General features: G+C 39.0%; 1 protein-coding gene across 3 annotated transcripts in view; it reads right to left on the bottom strand.

Moving 5' to 3' along the window:
• LOC127383389 (sorting nexin-9-like) overlaps positions 1-17,506 on the bottom strand; it is a 625,662-nt gene that overhangs the window by 21,900 nt on the left and 586,256 nt on the right. For all 3 annotated transcript variants that reach the window (XM_051616256.1, XM_051616257.1, XM_051616258.1), the window contains 5 exons: positions 16,087-16,173; positions 14,009-14,083; positions 12,770-12,883; positions 1,342-1,525; positions 447-597 (listed from right to left, as the gene is read on the bottom strand). In XM_051616256.1, the coding sequence (XP_051472216.1) occupies positions 447-597; positions 1,342-1,525; positions 12,770-12,883; positions 14,009-14,083; positions 16,087-16,173 (611 nt within the window). The remainder of the gene's footprint in view (positions 1-446; positions 598-1,341; positions 1,526-12,769; positions 12,884-14,008; positions 14,084-16,086; positions 16,174-17,506) is intronic.

The following is a 17,506-nucleotide window of genomic DNA, read 5'->3' as shown; positions in this document are numbered from 1 at the left end:
AATCTGGGTGATGCACAAACAGGAGAGCAGAACTCTTCCCCACTCCTAGCCACTTAGAACCGCTCATGAACTCTGGGGCAACATGTCTGATCACCTGCTGCATGGGTGAACCAGCATTCATTTTTCATTTTCACTAAGCACACGTAGTATTAAAGGCATAAATTTTAAAACCCATAGGTCCCAAAGCTCAGATCTTGCAGAAGCACCATTTGCCTGTATAACACTTCCACAAATTGTACAGCTTTGTCATGTACTTTGACCTTCATGGATCTGTTCTCTAATCACACAGGGAGAATGCTGGGCTACGACTCCATTGCCACATTTGTCCCAAAACTATAATATTTACATTGCATTTTTCAAGAAGGTTAAATGGTCACACATTTACACGTCTTGACAAATTCCAATTCTCTTCAATATATACACATGTGCCCTGCATTTTCCATTACTTGTTAAGTGGTAACTTCATAGCAGCTGAACGAGAATTTCCACGCTGGACCCCTCCAGCCTCTGATGTCTCAGTCTCCTTGTAACCAAGATAAGATGGTGAAGCTGATTTTGGGTCATCCCAGTCATCATCCCAATCATCGTCATCAGCAGCTGCCAAAGTACAGGAGGGGGCAGAGGGGTAGGGAAATGAGAAAGTTAAATATTTACTCTTTAAAAGCAGAAGCAGCTGCCTCATCACTCATACACAAATAATCAACAACACAATGTAAATAAGAGCTAGTTCAGCCTTCTATTTTATGATTCCTCCTCAATTACCACCATTCCCACCAAATAAAACCTGCAAAACACTACAGCAGAAAGCCATTGGCAGAGAGTGAAAAAAAGAAACAGAGATGCTGGTTGTTAAGATTAATTCAATAGTGTTCCATATTCATACATTCCATGTTAGCATTCCCCAGTTATGAGTTCTCCTCTTAATTTGGGCTTTTAGTACAGAAAGCTAGAGAAGCTTTCTGGCAAGCCACTTCCTAAAATTAAGGATTTAAGAGAGTACTACTTCACAGGCATGAGGACACAAATTCAAGGGTGTTAAAGTTCCAGTTACACAAGCTGAACAACACACCTGAGGGTAGATGATGTATGCCCAAGACTTTAGCTTGTCAGACTTCCATACAAGGTTGAGGTGTCTCTTACTCTAGATCTGAGGGTTTTTTTCCATTTTATTTAAAAACCCTATTATTTAAGTGTCCAGTTTACTCACATAGCAATGTGCTACAAGGAAGCTGGTTTTGTTTTGTTTTTTAAAGAAGCCATGTGCTAAGATATTAAGCAGTTCTTACTTCTACTGTCCACTTACTTTAATGCATTAAAAAAATAACAGCATTATTAGCACACCTGGTCCTTGATATGCCTGTGGATGACCAAATGCTGGTCCTGCCTCCCAGTTATTTGAAGCACTGTTTCTCTGGCCAGCTATACTTTCAGGCTTCGTCGCCCAGCTGTCAACAGCATTTCCATTGTCCCAGTTCCCAGACTTCCCAACGTTCCAGCTGGACCAAGGATCACCAGCACTGTTTGCCTATGTTTATATAAAAATAAAAGTAAAGAAGAAATTGCTGAAGAAATGAGCAATGATCATGTACTTTCTTCTTGAAATCTTTGATCTCCTACTGGTAGGCTACAAGTCTCCATTTAGCACTTCTTTGATTTGGGAGCAGCTGCCAAATCCCAAGATTCCAGCTACACAGCTCTTACATGCAGGAAACACCTGGAAGAACTGATCAGCTTTCCAGCAATGTGACACCAATACATACTAATAAGAGTATTGCATCTCCTCAGGGAAATTAAGCTGTTTGTTCCAACAGTGTTTGGCAGCACTCTTACCCATGGTAATTATTTCACACCAGCACTGTAAGTATGGTGCATGTGAACTATTAATTACATAAAGCCATGAACTAATTAGCATATTTTAATCAGAAACTCAAAAGTCAAGGATTAAGTTTTTTTAAATGCTTATTTTATCAAATTCAGTGGCACTACTAAAAGCAAGTTGCCCACCCACACCATCACTGTTGGCATGACAATTAGTGAGTCAGGGCCAACAACCTGTTCCCTGTCAGAGCTTACCTCACTCACAGCCAAGACAAGGGAAGGAAACAAACATTTGCCAGGGAAAAGTCTGGCATTTCCCTGTAAACCTAGTCACCCAGAATAAGCTTCTGGTGAAGGTAATTGCACACACCCTTCTGTTGATGCTGCTGCAGGAATGGAAGCCTCAGTGAGAGGGTAGAGCAGACACATCTTTAACTACTGCATAAATTTGTCAAGTTCATCTGTCAGTAAATTGGATTAGTAGCCTAGCAACCCGCTCAGTTCCTTGAGCTCCTTTCACAGCTATGCTGTGAAAAAGCATCGACTAGTTAAGTGCAGTCTACTCCAGACACTTAGTGCAGAGACTAACTGGCAGAAAAAAAAAGCCCCACACAAATCAAAACCCACACACTTCAAAGTGTAGGAGGAAGAAGGAGAAGGGGAAGGAAAGCAAACAAAGCCTACAAAGATTGTCTTGTTCAACAGAGCGAAAAACTGTTTTGTAAAAGAAAGCCTCAACACATACTTAAGCTAGTGCATTATCTTTGCCAAGATGAAGCACATCAAAGAAGGGGTGCCTAATATAAATCAATTGCTATTAGATTGTAACATTTACATGAACGTTATAACATTTGCCAGTACTGAAAATCAGAGGATCACAGAATCTCAGGGGTTGGAAGGGACCTCGAAAGATCATCTAGTCCAACCCCCCTGCCAGAGCAGGATCATCTAGAGCACATCACACAGGAACGTGTCCAGGCGGGTTTTGAATGTCTCCAGTGAAGGAGACTCCACAACCTCTCTGGGCAGCCTGTCCCAGTGCTCTGTCACTCTCACACTAGATAAGTTTTTTCTGATGTCTACATGGAACCTCCTATGTTCCAGTTTGCACCGATTGCCCCTTGTCCTATCACTGGATGTCACTGAAAAAAGCCTGGCTCCACTGTTTAATGAAACTCCCACTAAAAGCCAAATTATTCACTGTAGAAATGAGGAATATGTTTATTTCTTACACAAAACACACACAAAAAAAGGTACAGCTACTGCACACTCCATTTTTCTTCACTAAAAATTCTCTCCTCTCCATTCAACTTTGACATGAAATGAGAGCTTTCTCATGAATGAGAGCTCTTGCTTCTGTTTTTGCTAAAATGAAGTCATCTGTAAGTCAGATTTTACAGACAATATCATACCTTTAAGACTTGAAAATGCTGTTGATACCATGTAACACCTGTTCTTTAGGAAATCAAGACCAAGCCTCCAAGATGTGGGGAAATGGCATCAGAAGATTTACAAGTCAGTGGGTCTCTAGAAATTGGTGGAGTGAGAGAGAGTATGTAGAGAGCTTCTGTATTGATAGTTTGGGGGATTATTATTTTTTTTTTTTAAGGATTAAACTGATGCAAAAACACTACTCCCTCAGGGAACAATATTGTTGAGGGCTATGTAATTCTTGGACAGCAGATACACAATACTACTCTCAACAATTACAAAGTTGCTGGTAGCTTATACCAGACTGCTCTTCCTATGATGTTCACCTGACATAAGTTTATGTAAAGACAAAAAAAACCAAACATACCAGAGTTTATCATCTTTGCTCAAGGAAAACACATACGCTGGGGCCCATCCACATGGGAAAGCATATCTGCTCCTAACATAACTTAGAGCACCTAGAAATTATCAGTTTGCATAATATTAATTTGCATATACTTCTACAATAGATGCTGTGCTGATCATTGGCAAATGAAAGCCCAGAAGTTGGATGCTTGCCAAAAGGCTGAGTCAAGTTTTCCTCTTCTCATGTGAGCGAGTGGCAAAGAAACCTTAGAATCTGCTGCAAAACAAGGGGGAGGCAGTAATATTAACACTGGATACACTACTGAAGAATGACTGTCAAGAGAGATCATTGCCAAGCTCGCAGACAGTTGCTGATATACACTAGACACTGTACAGCATGGGAAAAGGGATTACTTTCATTGCCCTCTCAGATGTCTCATTTCAATGTACCTATATGGAAGCATTATTCAAATCAGAACATTTTACTTCTGAGGTGTCCAAGAAAGCTCTTGGGGTAAGCTCATGCCCCTAGATGTTTCACCCACAGAATATAAAAGGGATGGGATATGATATTCCTACTCAGCCCCTTTCTGCTGAAGGGTCCATGTTTCTTTCCAAGGCACTGGAGAAGAAGGTAAGAGATGGGTTAGGAATGTATATATAGACATCACCTCTCAAAAAGCATCAGCAAGTCTGCTTTCAAACACACACACTGTGGGCACTTAAGTGGCAAGCAAAAAAACAGCAAACAATCTCAGTGTAATCTCAGCTCCAGTCCACAGTTTTGTGGATCTTGGCAGATGCCAAATTCCTTATGAGAAGCCATTAATGTGGCTTAGCTCTGGTTGAATGAACCCTAATTAAGCCAGCAAGTATTTCGTAAGTGGTTAAAATACATGTTCTCACACCTTTAGTTTTCTGTAACTGAGACTGATAATCCCCTGATGTCTCTTTAGTTAGCACAAAAAAGATGGGGAGTCCTTGCAAGAAGCTGTTATTTAGTCAATATAACTTGATACAGCACACCTAACATCCAAGTACATGAGCAATCTCAAATACCAACACACAAAAACAAATGCCACACCACACCTAGCTAAGAAACTAAACCACCTGCAAAAGAAACATTGCATCTGTTTGGTCCTCAAGGTAACATCAGACAAGTACACTGAGATTAAAATTTAAAGAAATTAAAAATAATCAACTCCTTAGAGCAGCTGATTTCCCCTTCTGTAGACTATTACTGACTTGCTCATTCCTACTGTTCTAGGGGAAAAAACACAACAAAACAACAACCACCAGAAAAAAGGCTATTTGGGGAACAGAGAGAGGGAACACATTACTAAATAATTAAGAGCCTTCTGTTAGGGGCAAATCATTATGGGGCAAGGAGGTACAAGAGAAGTCTATGTTTTTAAAGATACAGCTGAATGAGAAAAAATTCTATAATGAAAGAAAAATCCTCAGGAGGTGGAATGTCAGTATCTTTACCAAATTAATAATGAATCAAATAGAAAAAACTAAAATAGCTATTTTCCAGAGAATCCAATTAGTCACAGAGTCATCTCTCCATCCTGGCCATAAATCATTCTCTAACCTCTTGGCCAACTAAGTTGTTCCTGGCAGACTCCTTCCTCATACTAATGGATGCTCCTGATGCATGAATAGATCCTTTCTATTCGAGGGACAAAAGCCAAGAAACCCCTGATGTTCAGAAGCTAAAACTAAGTAGAGTACCTAAAAAGATCTAGGTAACTGCCATAAAAAATGAGGACCTCCAACTGTAAGAAATACATCTTGAAAACTACTTGGAAACAGAAGCCATGCTGAAGCAGTGAGTAGAGAAAGTAAGCCTGTGATCAGACAAAGGAAAAAGTCCAGGACAGCCAAAGTTGCAATGAGAAGTGTTACATTTTTGAAGAGGGGCTAGAAGAGACAGCACAGAGGAATGGCAAGATACACAAGAAAAGTCACGGTGACACAGCTGAACAGCTTACTGGAATGAGCATACATCTCCAGTTTTAGAGCTGCCTTGCTCACCTGCATGCAGGCCAGGCCTTAGGCATACTCAGAAATTACATTAAACTCAAGCTCTTTGGACAAGAGCCTCTGAAGAGAGGCATTAAAAAAAGTTATTATAGAGAGTCACCCTAAAAATTAACTTTTTCCTTCAGCAAGAAATGTGAAGGTTAAAAGCCTACTCTACAGCAACCACAGAACTGCATTCACTGTGCTCTATTTACCATAGGGCAAGTGTGCACATTAGCAGACATTGAAGTAGCTGCAATGCCCATGATACTTCATTTCTAAGCTTTCTTCTTGGTAAATGATTACCTTAGCATTGTGGTCCTGGGCACTTGCACTCCTGAAGGAAGGCCCTCTTTTCTACTGTACAATTTTAATATGTTTTCTCCTTGGAATAAATCCTCTAGGAAAATGGGAGTGGAGATGGGGTAGACTTTAAGAGACAACCAGCCTTACAGACTCACATACTAAAATGTTCCTGGGAATAAATACATGAAAGCAACAAGAGAGGACCTCCAGAAACAGCTGACAAGGAGGCAGTAGCAATGCTGTCCAAAAAGCCCATTTATTGCTCAGCTGCTCCCATCATCCCACTTCCTTCCAGAGGAAACCATGATTCAGCACCTCCACTCCTAGCCCCACTGCCCCCTTCATAAAGTAGTCCCTGAAAAGGAGCTGGGCTTTGCCTGTTCACAAACCACATGTAGCCATGGCACACCCACTGGATACTCCTTGCTTTCAGCAGGAAAAAACCTAACAACCAACCAGTGGGAAAAAGAAGTCACTACCATAAAGAGCAGCGAAGTTACTTTTTTGTTATTTTCTCACTTCCAATGCCACTTCCTTAACTGTGAGGTTATTCACAGCCAAAGTGGGCTTGAGGCTACACTTCCTGCACAGTGCAGGCACAAGATTTCCACCTATTAAACTCCTGATTCAGTTCACAAAAAGCCATGTCTGAAGTACAAAATGGACTTTCAGAAAGATACACAATTTGAGGATGGGACGAGGGGGGAGGAAACACATATAATATCTCCCTCACTGCTGAAAGGAAATTATTACTTTAAAAAAATTTGCTTAGTTTCAATTTTCAGCCACTAAAAATCCTGTATACATTTATCCAATAGAACTCTCAGGCTCCTGTTTTTGTTACCCACACCTGCACATGTGAATGGCAATCCAGTCACCTCTTTATTTTCCTTGTATCCTCTTTAGTCGATTTCAATCCCTAATGGTTTCTTCTTGAAACAGATGAGACATTTCAGACAGTTTTCCAAGTAGCAGTCACAGTAATGCCAGAAACAGAATAAAGACTCCCTGTTCCTCTCTGATGTTGTCTAGACATCCCAGGACCAGGCTAAAAAGATTAAGCAAGGCTTTATCCTTCCTCTTTGGGACAAGTACTTTATATTTTTGTTTGGGAACAGAGGATAGGGGTATCCCTTGTTGCCCCCCCCCCACTTTTTTATTTTTTTGAGAAGTTAAAGAGTTTGACTGACAAAGATGTTTCAGCTTACTACTTGCAATTACAAATGCCCATGTTTCTACCTTAAAATAAGTGTAGAGTGAACAATGAAGGAAAGAAGATAAAATCAGGAAGGAAACTATACACCACAGTAAGCCCCCTGCTGTGGTGAAAGGGACTGTGCAATGCATGCATGCCACATACCACTGTAAGTGTGCCAGCAAGCAGAAACATTCATAGGAGGGCTGACAAGATTGTCACCATATCAAGTTAAAATATTGTTTACATAGTCAATGCCAAACTACCAGAATACGAGGCTGCCTCATGAAATAAGAAGTCAAATGAAAAAAAAGGCACAAGAAAAAGAGCATGCAAACACTGCAAATTGTGAAAACCTATTTCAGTAGTCAGATTTTGCCTGAGGTTATGGGTGCAGATGAAGGTGAGGAGTGATCACAGTACTACAGTTTAACAACTTGCTACCTGAGCCTTTGCATTCCACGGGGACACCCACAAAGAAAAGCTCAAGACAACTCCATAATTGGAATTTGTACAACCACTGTCATATGCTAAGCAATTATTTTTCAATATGTGAATGTGATTCATTCAAAGCAAGCAAGCAAGCCACTCTTTCCAGTACTGTAAGGAAGTCACTGCCTGGTACTTTGGTTAAACAAGAACTGGTCACAAATTGCTGTTACTGGCCCAAATGTAAAACAGTTGTTTTCCAATTATACGTAGCAATGGAGGATGTGATAGTAACATTATCTGTAACAGGAACCAGAAGTTACTCATCATGAAAGCTAAACTAGTTTAAAACACTCTGGATATGCTATGGTTTGGGTTTGTTATTTTCCTTCTGACCAGGTCTAATCCACCAGTCCTGCTTGTATTCTTTACAGATATCTTTGGAACTATAATATTCTAGAGATTACATGCATACATAGAGGTACCTTTACAGTTACATTACAAACACAAGCATTTATGCATAGTTAAGACTTAGTACTCAAGAAAGCAATACCTTCCAATATCCATAAGCAAGAATTGCAATTCTAATCTCCATGGTGAACCTAGCTGCCTATTTTATAAGGCAAGTTAGCATACTAGCTTAACAAGACAAGCTGGACTCAACCTAATATAGTTAAAAAGGTCCCTGTGCACTGCAGGAGGGACTGGACTAGGTGCCTTTTAAAGGTCCTTTCCAACCCCACACATTCTATGATTCTATGTTAACATGAGTGAGCAACATTTCACATGACAATACTTCTACTTTACCGTATACACAGAAATGTCAGAGCATGGAAATACTGTTACAGAAGAGCAACAACATGCATTTACAAATTTCCACAGAAGTAGAATAATGCTCTCTCAATGAGAAGACTGTATTTATTTTCTTCAGTCTTAGTACTTATTGCTGCTCATAACAGTTAGGAGCAGGGGAAGTTAATAGCATGCAAACATAACAATCATCATTTGCCTTGCCAGCACTAAGTTGCAAAGAGTGGAAAGATATGAAGTACAGTTCTGGAAATAGCTTATTTAGGGTCCTCCTTATGCGTATTTAACAACTTATGCCTACACAGCAGCTAACTTGAGATGCCTCACATCCTGCACGTCAAACTACATGTTTCCACTACTATTTACTCATACTGCCTATACAAAAGTCTCAGATTTCTGAAGAGAAACTGTTTTCTATGCATAAGAGTCAATTTATTTTCATATCCTTCAGCAGCTGTGTAGCAGCTTGTCTTCTACCAAGAGAAACTACTCTAAGTGATTTCACACCTACCACTGGATAAAATCATGCAACCATGAGAGGTTTCTGTTAATTGTTTCCTATACTTACTCATGTGGACTTGCTGCTCTGCCCACAACATGACTGAAGACAAAAAACATGTGGCTTCACTAAGGTCACACTGGAATTAAGGTCACACTGATAAATCTGTAATTCACAAAAATGCGAACTCTCAGGATATCTATTTTGTCCAGAACTAAGAGCTGTACAGTCATCTTCATACAGAACTAGACTTGGCAATGCTTAGAGTCAGTGTCAAGAAAAGGGAACAAGCTCCTCTACAAAAGGTTAGCTACAAGAACTATTTTTACATCTCAAATGCTGTGAAGCCAAACGTACTGCTCCCTACGTCAATGTAGCTGGTGATCCACTTCCACCCTGAAACTGACAGGCTCTACTCCACTTTCTCTTCACTTATGCATTTTTAATACTAGTTTTCTGTTCTTGAGAGGAAAAAAAAAAAAGGCTAGACTTTAAGCTGTGGAGGAATGGGAGGAGACACTATACAGACTAAAGCATACAGTGCACTGAAATTCATGGTATTTCTGTCCTACACACAAACATGCAGGCTACACAGACTGTAAACAGCTGGACTGCATTAAGGCTAATTGTACATACAGTTTGTTTACAGCAAGCTGATATTTGTTCACAACTTCTAAAACATTTTGATACGTGAAAAACCACCAAAGTTGTGGCTTAGAATGGAGAGAGAGATACTGTTAAAACAGCAGTTTTTGAACCTGGAAAATGTGCAAAATAAATGCAGGTACATGTGTGACTTGAGAAGCACTAGTCTTAATCACACCAAAAAGCCCCCGCAGTTGGAGGAGACTACTCTGAATTTACATTAATGCTTGTATTTCCATATATATTTTTATTATGAAGGCTCCAAAATGCCACCAAACATTGACTTACTGAAATTAGGGGGTGCGATGCTGGTGACAACGTTTTCAGAAAGCAATTTCTTCAACACAGCAACAGTAAGAAAAAAAAAATCTCAAAACACCCTGTTTATTTAGAAGCACTTTTATAAAATCTTCTTGTAATAAACCTGTACCTTCCATGTTACTATAACATATAATTGATAGCAAAAATGTCAGCGTTTAAGAATGCTGCAAGTTCTTATTCAACCCACCAGATTACATCTATGAACACTTTAGTTCCCACTACTGTGCCTCTTCCAGCATTGATTCTCTTGACACTGACATCTAATTGATCTTTTTTTTTTCTCTCCCTAGCCTCAACATACAAGTTCCATTTAAGATGAAGTGCTTTGTATATTGACACAGTCACTTATTAAGGCACTTGAAAAAGAGTCAATCAATTGCTTGTGACTGTGCATCTCAACACAGACCAATTCAAAGTGCCCGAGTGAACCAATTTAAACAATGTAAATGTTACCATAACCAAATGCAGAGTAAGACATCTAGGAAGAAGTGTCACACCCACAAAGCAGAGATCATATTCTTATAAGCAGTGGCTCTAAAAAAGAGAAGCTAATGTGCAGAGGATGAACAATGTAGCATAACCTCCTGATGCAACAGCACAGGTGTCAGTGCAGTCTTTCACTACATCAGGTTTCCTACAGTGGAGCAGCAACATCAAACCTGTTTGACATCCTGCGATGTACACAGGAGCAATGCACACATTTCAGACACAATTCACAAGATCAGAAGAAGAAAACTTTTGGGTTTTGAGGGCAGGAAAAGTGTCTTACACCAGACAGAACAAACAATTTCTTAAATCAAGAGGACAATTGACCTTAGAATTTTGCAAAAAACTAAACTGAACTCAGGTAAAGGAAAAAAACTTCAGAAAACAGAAATAACTTGTGTCATAAAAGCCTGACTGTGCAAGATGGCTCCTGCTATGAAAAAAACAGGAAAACAAAAAAAACCCCAAACATAACAGCATGAGGGATTTTACTTCCCCTGCATCTTGAATGGCCTTGGCTGCATCCAGGTGCAGTCTCCTCCTCCCTCTTTCTCCTATTAATGTTACCAGTACAGTTATAGTATAATACACTTAGGTACCCTGGTTCTCAACTGAATTACACAGCAGCTGAAGAATAATGGACAAGGAACAAGACACTTCTAATGAGAAGGCACTCAAATAGATGAGACAAGCAGTTTGCCTGAAGTTACTCCTTTGCAAAATTTATGAAGAAACTGGGATTGTATGTATTACAGGGCCAGTATACTGCTCCTCCCATGTAAACTATTATAAAGCGACCACATTTTCAAGCTTTTCCCTCCTTTAGAAATGCAACTTCCCAAACTAGATTGCCACAGTAATTCTATATTATTTATGATATACTAGATTCCTTTATTTTAACCTCGACTTCTATATAGGCAAGGGCTTTTTTCTTCCCTTGTCCAGGCAGAAGTACCTTGTGTTAAGCACGATGGATCTCTCAGAGATGCCTCTACCACTATTCAAAATACTGAATAATCATTTTGTTAATAAGAGATCCTTCCTAGGTCAAATTAAGTGGTATGTCAGACTAAGTCAGATTTAACAGAAGTAGCTGCTGCAACTATTTCAAGTTTACCCAGAAATCAGGTTTGGTTGGAAACTTCATAGGAGGAAAAAAAGGGCAAGGGTAACATGCATAGCAGAAGAAATGTGGTTCCCACTCCACATTAAAAATAAGTTTTACTGAGGGGAAAATGAACCTACAATCAATGCTTTTGGCTCAGTCTGACATGAGAAATTATTACCGTATTTCAAGAGTTTTGTGTTTAACCTGACTATTAACTGGACACCAATTAAGAAATGATAAACAGTTAAACAGTCACAGTCAGGGTCTGTAGTTCTCACCCTGGGTGTGATCACAGAATGACAATACTGGCATTGTCTGGCTGAACACTGGGAAGCACAAATCAAGCACCATACAGTCAATGAACTGTTACATTCACTGTAATACAAAAACGCTCCATGTACAATTTTCAAGAGATCTCACTTCATGTCAAAGTCCTGTGTTGTAAGTTACAATTCAGAACACTAGTAACTTATATTAACTGATCCACAAACCAGGTGTGTCCCCCCAGCTGCTACCATAAGTAAAGCATTTACTTTTCAACACGTGAGACCTTTGCATGCTGCTGTTGGGAAAAGCAGATTTTTCTTCTGTTGACCCGTGAACTTTGAAATGTGTAACTGTTCCTGTATGTGGGACATGCAGCTGTCTGTAGTCCATAATGTACAGCCTGCATTTAAGGTAATGTACACCTTCAGATACCTAATCTGAGACCAAATACTGCCCGCTTAATGATCTGACACACCAGACAAAAAGCAATTAAGGTAGGGTGGGGGGAAAAGAAAAAAAGAAAAACATTCTTCCATCAAAAACGAAGTCAGCCACTTCTCTAATTGACTAGGACAACACATGAACTTGCTTCATCTTTTTCAAAGAAACAACTCTTACTCAAATTCTGTAAAAGAAATATATCCATTCACTCTGGTTGAGGATGCATGGACCACCCAATTGTAACAGACATTTTTTTAAAAGTTATAGTTCCTTAAAAAGGTTAGTATACTAACACAAGTGACTTGAAAATAAAGCAAATTTGATAAAAGTGCATTTATAAAGAACTGAGGTACAAACAGAGATTGAGGTAGTCACGGGCTTATATGACTGCAGGCTGGAAAAAATAAAAATGCTCCATTTTGAAAGTGTTAGATTATTAGTTTTTCCAGCAGGGACAGTAGCTGAACAGGCATCCATATCATTAATATTCCACAGAAGTGTTTCCTAATGAAAACACAAACTACTTTAACTAGTATCTTTATAAGGTTTCACGAATATGATGCAGTGCAACTGAACAATGCAAGCAGTTATGTCTACAGAACCTGCCATGCTCCAACTGTGCCTGAAAAGCCTAGAGACATACCTGATCACTGCTTTTTGCAGCAGTGGTGGTCTGAGCTGTATTTGAAGAAAGAGAATCAAAGAAGGCTTGGTCAGCTAATGAGTTCCCACAGCTAGTTCCATCTTCAGTTATAATCTGAAATGGAAAAAGTTGCAAAACACTTTTCATACTTCCATTAATCAAAGTATGCTGTTTATCATATATAATCATCCTAACATTCATGTCACTAGATGTTAAGATAGCTGCATATACCTTCTTTTTAATTCAAATGGAGTAATATCTTTTACAAGAAGCTGATGTAAGAATCTGGAGAATTTACTTTGACAACAGAGGGAACTGGTTTGCTTTATCACAGTGTAACATGCAAGACAGTTGTGGCAGTAGACACCTAACTACAAATTCTTTGGGGATTAACAAGGTTGTTAACATTACTGCTTGAAAACTTGGAACTCAGTACTCAGAGAATCAGTTTGGGACAGCAATTCTGGAGAGCCAAAAGCTGCTAGACCATGAACTAGGCAACTGAAGACAAAAACCAAGGCTATACAAATAACCACCTGTCCCCCACGTCCACCCAAAGTTTTGATATTTAGATTTTTTTAATAAAAACAGCACTGGTGAAGGAAGGGAGTAATGTTTTAAGAGGAGGCTGAAGGAATTACAGAACGAGTCTTCACCCAGCTGACAACCTGCAGACATACAGACACTGGGGCCTCCAAGAGTGAACTAGATGCCAGTCTGCATTGAGATGCCTATTCAATCCCCACCCTGCTACCACCAGTCTTTAAACAAAGAGCAGATCAACACAAACTGAAGAGACAGGAAAAACCATCAGGAAGATGAGCTGAGAAGCCTCTGGTTTTGGGATTCTATATCCTGAGCCCCAGAAATGGAGCTCCATTCCAGAGATATGTGATCATGTGGTTTATCAACCTCTGCAACACCAGTGTAAACTTGCACTACTCATTTAACTTCTGTGCCTTCAGACAAGAAAACAATTATTGGATCATGAGACCCTCAAAACCAGAAGCAGACTCAAAATAGCTCATGTGCTGCAGATCACCAGTATTTAGTATAGACAATCTCCTGCTGCATCTTCTGGGAAAGCACTAAGAAGCAGAGTAGTTTTGTATGGCACATTTGCACTGGTCTCCCAAGCCAGTTACAGTTGCTAGAGTAAGATCATGTATTCTAAGAATTAACACTGGAAGTTTTATGTTTGAGCATTACAGTCTCATCAGCCAGAGGATGGTCACTTACCTCAACGTAATCTGTTGGAACTAGTCCCCTCTCGCCTTGGCTGTTTTTTCCTTCTAACCAGCCTCCACCAACATCCTAAAAGTAATAATATAGAAACAGTTTTGCTAGATGGAGCCCACAACATGCTTTAAACAGCTCAGGAGGAAGTACTGTCTTGCTGTCAAATGCAATGTTTGAAATACAGTTATGAATATATCACCACGAAGAAACTTGCTTAAATCTGCTGACACAGTGGCTACTCATTTAAACAGAACAGACTGTGCTTGTTTCACACAGCAATTGTGGACTTCAAATTTAACAAGCACGGGGTGGGGGTGGAGGAAAGTTTGATTTTCAGTACTTTTGATCATTTATGAAACTACACTCAATTATCTGGACTGCATCAAAGCACAGCTATTAGTATGCCAATTCCAAATAATTCATTTTTAATCAACAGATTATAAAGAAACAAGACTGAAGGATTACTTTATTGGTAATATCTGTAAAATCTCTGCTTCACTTATTGAAGGTGCAGAGATGTGTGATGAGTGGGAGCTATAAGCCACAAGAATACAAAGGATAGTCTCAAGATTAAGAAAGGCACATGAAAGATCTGGAGACACTCCTTCTGTTTTACATTTCATTTCAGAGGCAGGTCTCATGCTACTGGTTGGGAAACAAAAAACACAGTTCAGTTTTGATCTCAGTGGGGCATCCTGTTATTGTTTTTTTAAAAACACATTCTATGTATACCAAGAAACTTCTGCAGACCTTTGCAGTTAAGCAAAGTCAATTCTAGGACATTATCTGGAATGAGCCAGTTCTGGTTTTAATCAAGTCATTCCTTGAACACAACTAAATGTCAAACTAACTCACCCCTGAAAATTGGAACTACATAATGCTAGACAGCAACTATTGAATTCCAGGTTGTCTAAGTTTGCACCACCGCACTTAAGAGTAATCATGAATGGACTTTCAAGACTTATGCTGGCATTGTGTGAACTTATCATAAATGATCAAGAGCCTTTGTGGCAATTTATCCACAGCTTAATTACAGACAATATAAAATAAAGTTTCACTTGAATTTAAGCATATTGCCTTAACACACAGATGTCTTGTTTGGCAAGAACCAGCTTAAAAGTGGTAAATTATTTATTTAGTCCCACTTTTGTGAAACAGCATTAAACTCCTGAACTCATTTAGAATGTTACCTCTGCTACAGCAAAGTGTTCAATCTAAGAGGGTGCCAGTTCTATTAAATATTGGCTTTGAATATTTAGGGTCAGTGGAACTAAAAATTATCAGGTTTATTAATTACTAGGCTCTTCAAATAATTAGTTCATTCTGCAGAGCCCTTGTTTCCTATACAACCAGATAAATAAAACCTGGCATTTTTTGTTTGTATGCATTTTTAAAAGCAAAGTCTACGCACGAAGCCATATCACTACACAAAAATCAAAAGCAGAATCAACTAATACTTACACCTTGTTACCAAGGGTAAGAATTTTACAGGATAATAAAAGCACACTCAAATAAAAATTGTACACACAAATCAAATGTCAGTGCTCAGAAGTACCATTAACTTAAGAACTCCCTGATATTATTACCATAAAATTTTCACCACTCCCTGTATCTTGTCCATATTGATTTAATTATAAAAGGACACAAACATTTGGAAACAAAATTTTATAACACGTTCTTTGAACAAACTTGGACTGCTGAAGTCACTGATTAAGGAACTCTAAATTGAGAACGGAGCTGGCACATCAGATTTAAATGCAACACATTCAGACGTAGATGGTATCACCATCTATAGCTCCTTCCTCTGCCTTGGCACTGAGCTCTGTTTAGAGAAAAATAAAGCTGAGTAAATTCTTTAGTGTGTAGGCACAATCTGAGAGGGCCTCTGTCATCCAAAACTGCTCATTGCATTTGTTTCCACAAAGCTATTAGAAAATTCTTTGTGTTTAGTTTGTTCACTAATTCTTCAGGGGAAGGTAGCCATGGCTTTCAGATGTCACCTAGCACCTTTTTTCTTCCATCTGCTAGAAGTAGGTCAGGAGAGTGCACAAAAGCCTTGATTCCATCTGTTTTCTTACCGGGTTCGTAATTACAATGATCTCCCCTTCACTGACAGTCAGCTCATTGTTTCCAGGCTCAGCAGCAAAATCATACATAACACGAGCCTGCATGTGGAAAAAAAAATAAAATTGCAGTGAGCTTTCCAGCTTATTCAGAAGATTTAATGAAGGAAGTATCAGCACAACTTATTCTTAACTAGCAGAAATAGTAAGTTGGTTAAGGCTGGCTGTACAAAAAGCAACTCAGCATGTAGGAAGCTAACACTTCCTATATTTGAATTCCAAACTGAACACTAACACAAACTTTAAAAGATGAAAAAAAACTCTTGCAGAGCTTTTTAGATATTAGGATTATTTTCCAGGAGGATTCACAGTTTAAGACCAGCTATTGACTGACTGTACAACTTCTTCCAGGGGAAGAAGGAAAGGATTCCAACTCCAATTTGGGTAAAGGGAACCGTTTCACAGAGCAGCCAATCCAGAAAAAGAAAAACAAGTCATTGCAGATGTAAGTAACCACTGCTGCAACATGTGAAATTATGCTTTAAGACTCTTTGTATACAGAAGGAACTACACAAACACACAGTAAGAGTAGGCTTGTTATATATTGGCACGGGAAGGCAAGGAAAAACAAAACCAACCCAATTTTTAAGAGTTTAGACACACAAAGGCTTTGCTGTGTACTGACTCTGCTACTATGCTACATGGAGAAACATTATGTTTGACAAACTGACAAAGTTGTCTTAACATTTAAAGACTAGTTCTACTTCTTTATACAAAGAATTGTGACATGGCCTAAGAACTGTATTCCCAAACATCTTTTCATTGTCTTCTATTAAATTATTTTCTGATCTAAAAGTAGAGAACGCTCTCAGAAACTACAAGGGGACTATTTTCTCTCAAACTGTTGAAAAGGATGCAGAGAGAAACCATGTGTATTTCCTCTAGACTCTTAAGAGGAAGGTCTAGAATAGAAATTTTAGCTTTCCATTTCGAGCAATATATTAGATAACTTTAAATCTGACCACAATAATCCCTTTATCTATCCTTCTCTTTCCCTTAAAGAAAGATCAGCATGGTAGTAGAACTTAAATATAAGCCTTATTATGCACACCTCAAGTCTTTATATTAGCCAGGTGCCCCAGAAAGGACTAATACATTATTTTATCTGATTAATGCGACTGCTGAAGTATCAAAGAGAAGGCTAGACTAAAGGTCAGGAAAAGAGACAAAATACATACTTTAACAGCCAGTACTGACAGTTATACCAAGAATATCAATACTCAAGATAAGATCACATCATAGCCCTTATTTCTCCAACTCATAAAGGATTAAGAGCAGCACAAAGTTTGTATCAGGAACCACAAACTTCTCTAGCACATCCTGAAAGAGGCAAAGATATAGTCTCATCTTCACCAGTAAGACATGCTTTAGGTAA

Source organism: Apus apus, chromosome 3 (assembly GCF_020740795.1).
Source record: "Apus apus isolate bApuApu2 chromosome 3, bApuApu2.pri.cur, whole genome shotgun sequence".
Taxonomy (NCBI): Eukaryota; Metazoa; Chordata; class Aves; order Apodiformes; family Apodidae; genus Apus; species Apus apus.
This window is presented reverse-complemented; position numbering and strand designations above follow the sequence as displayed.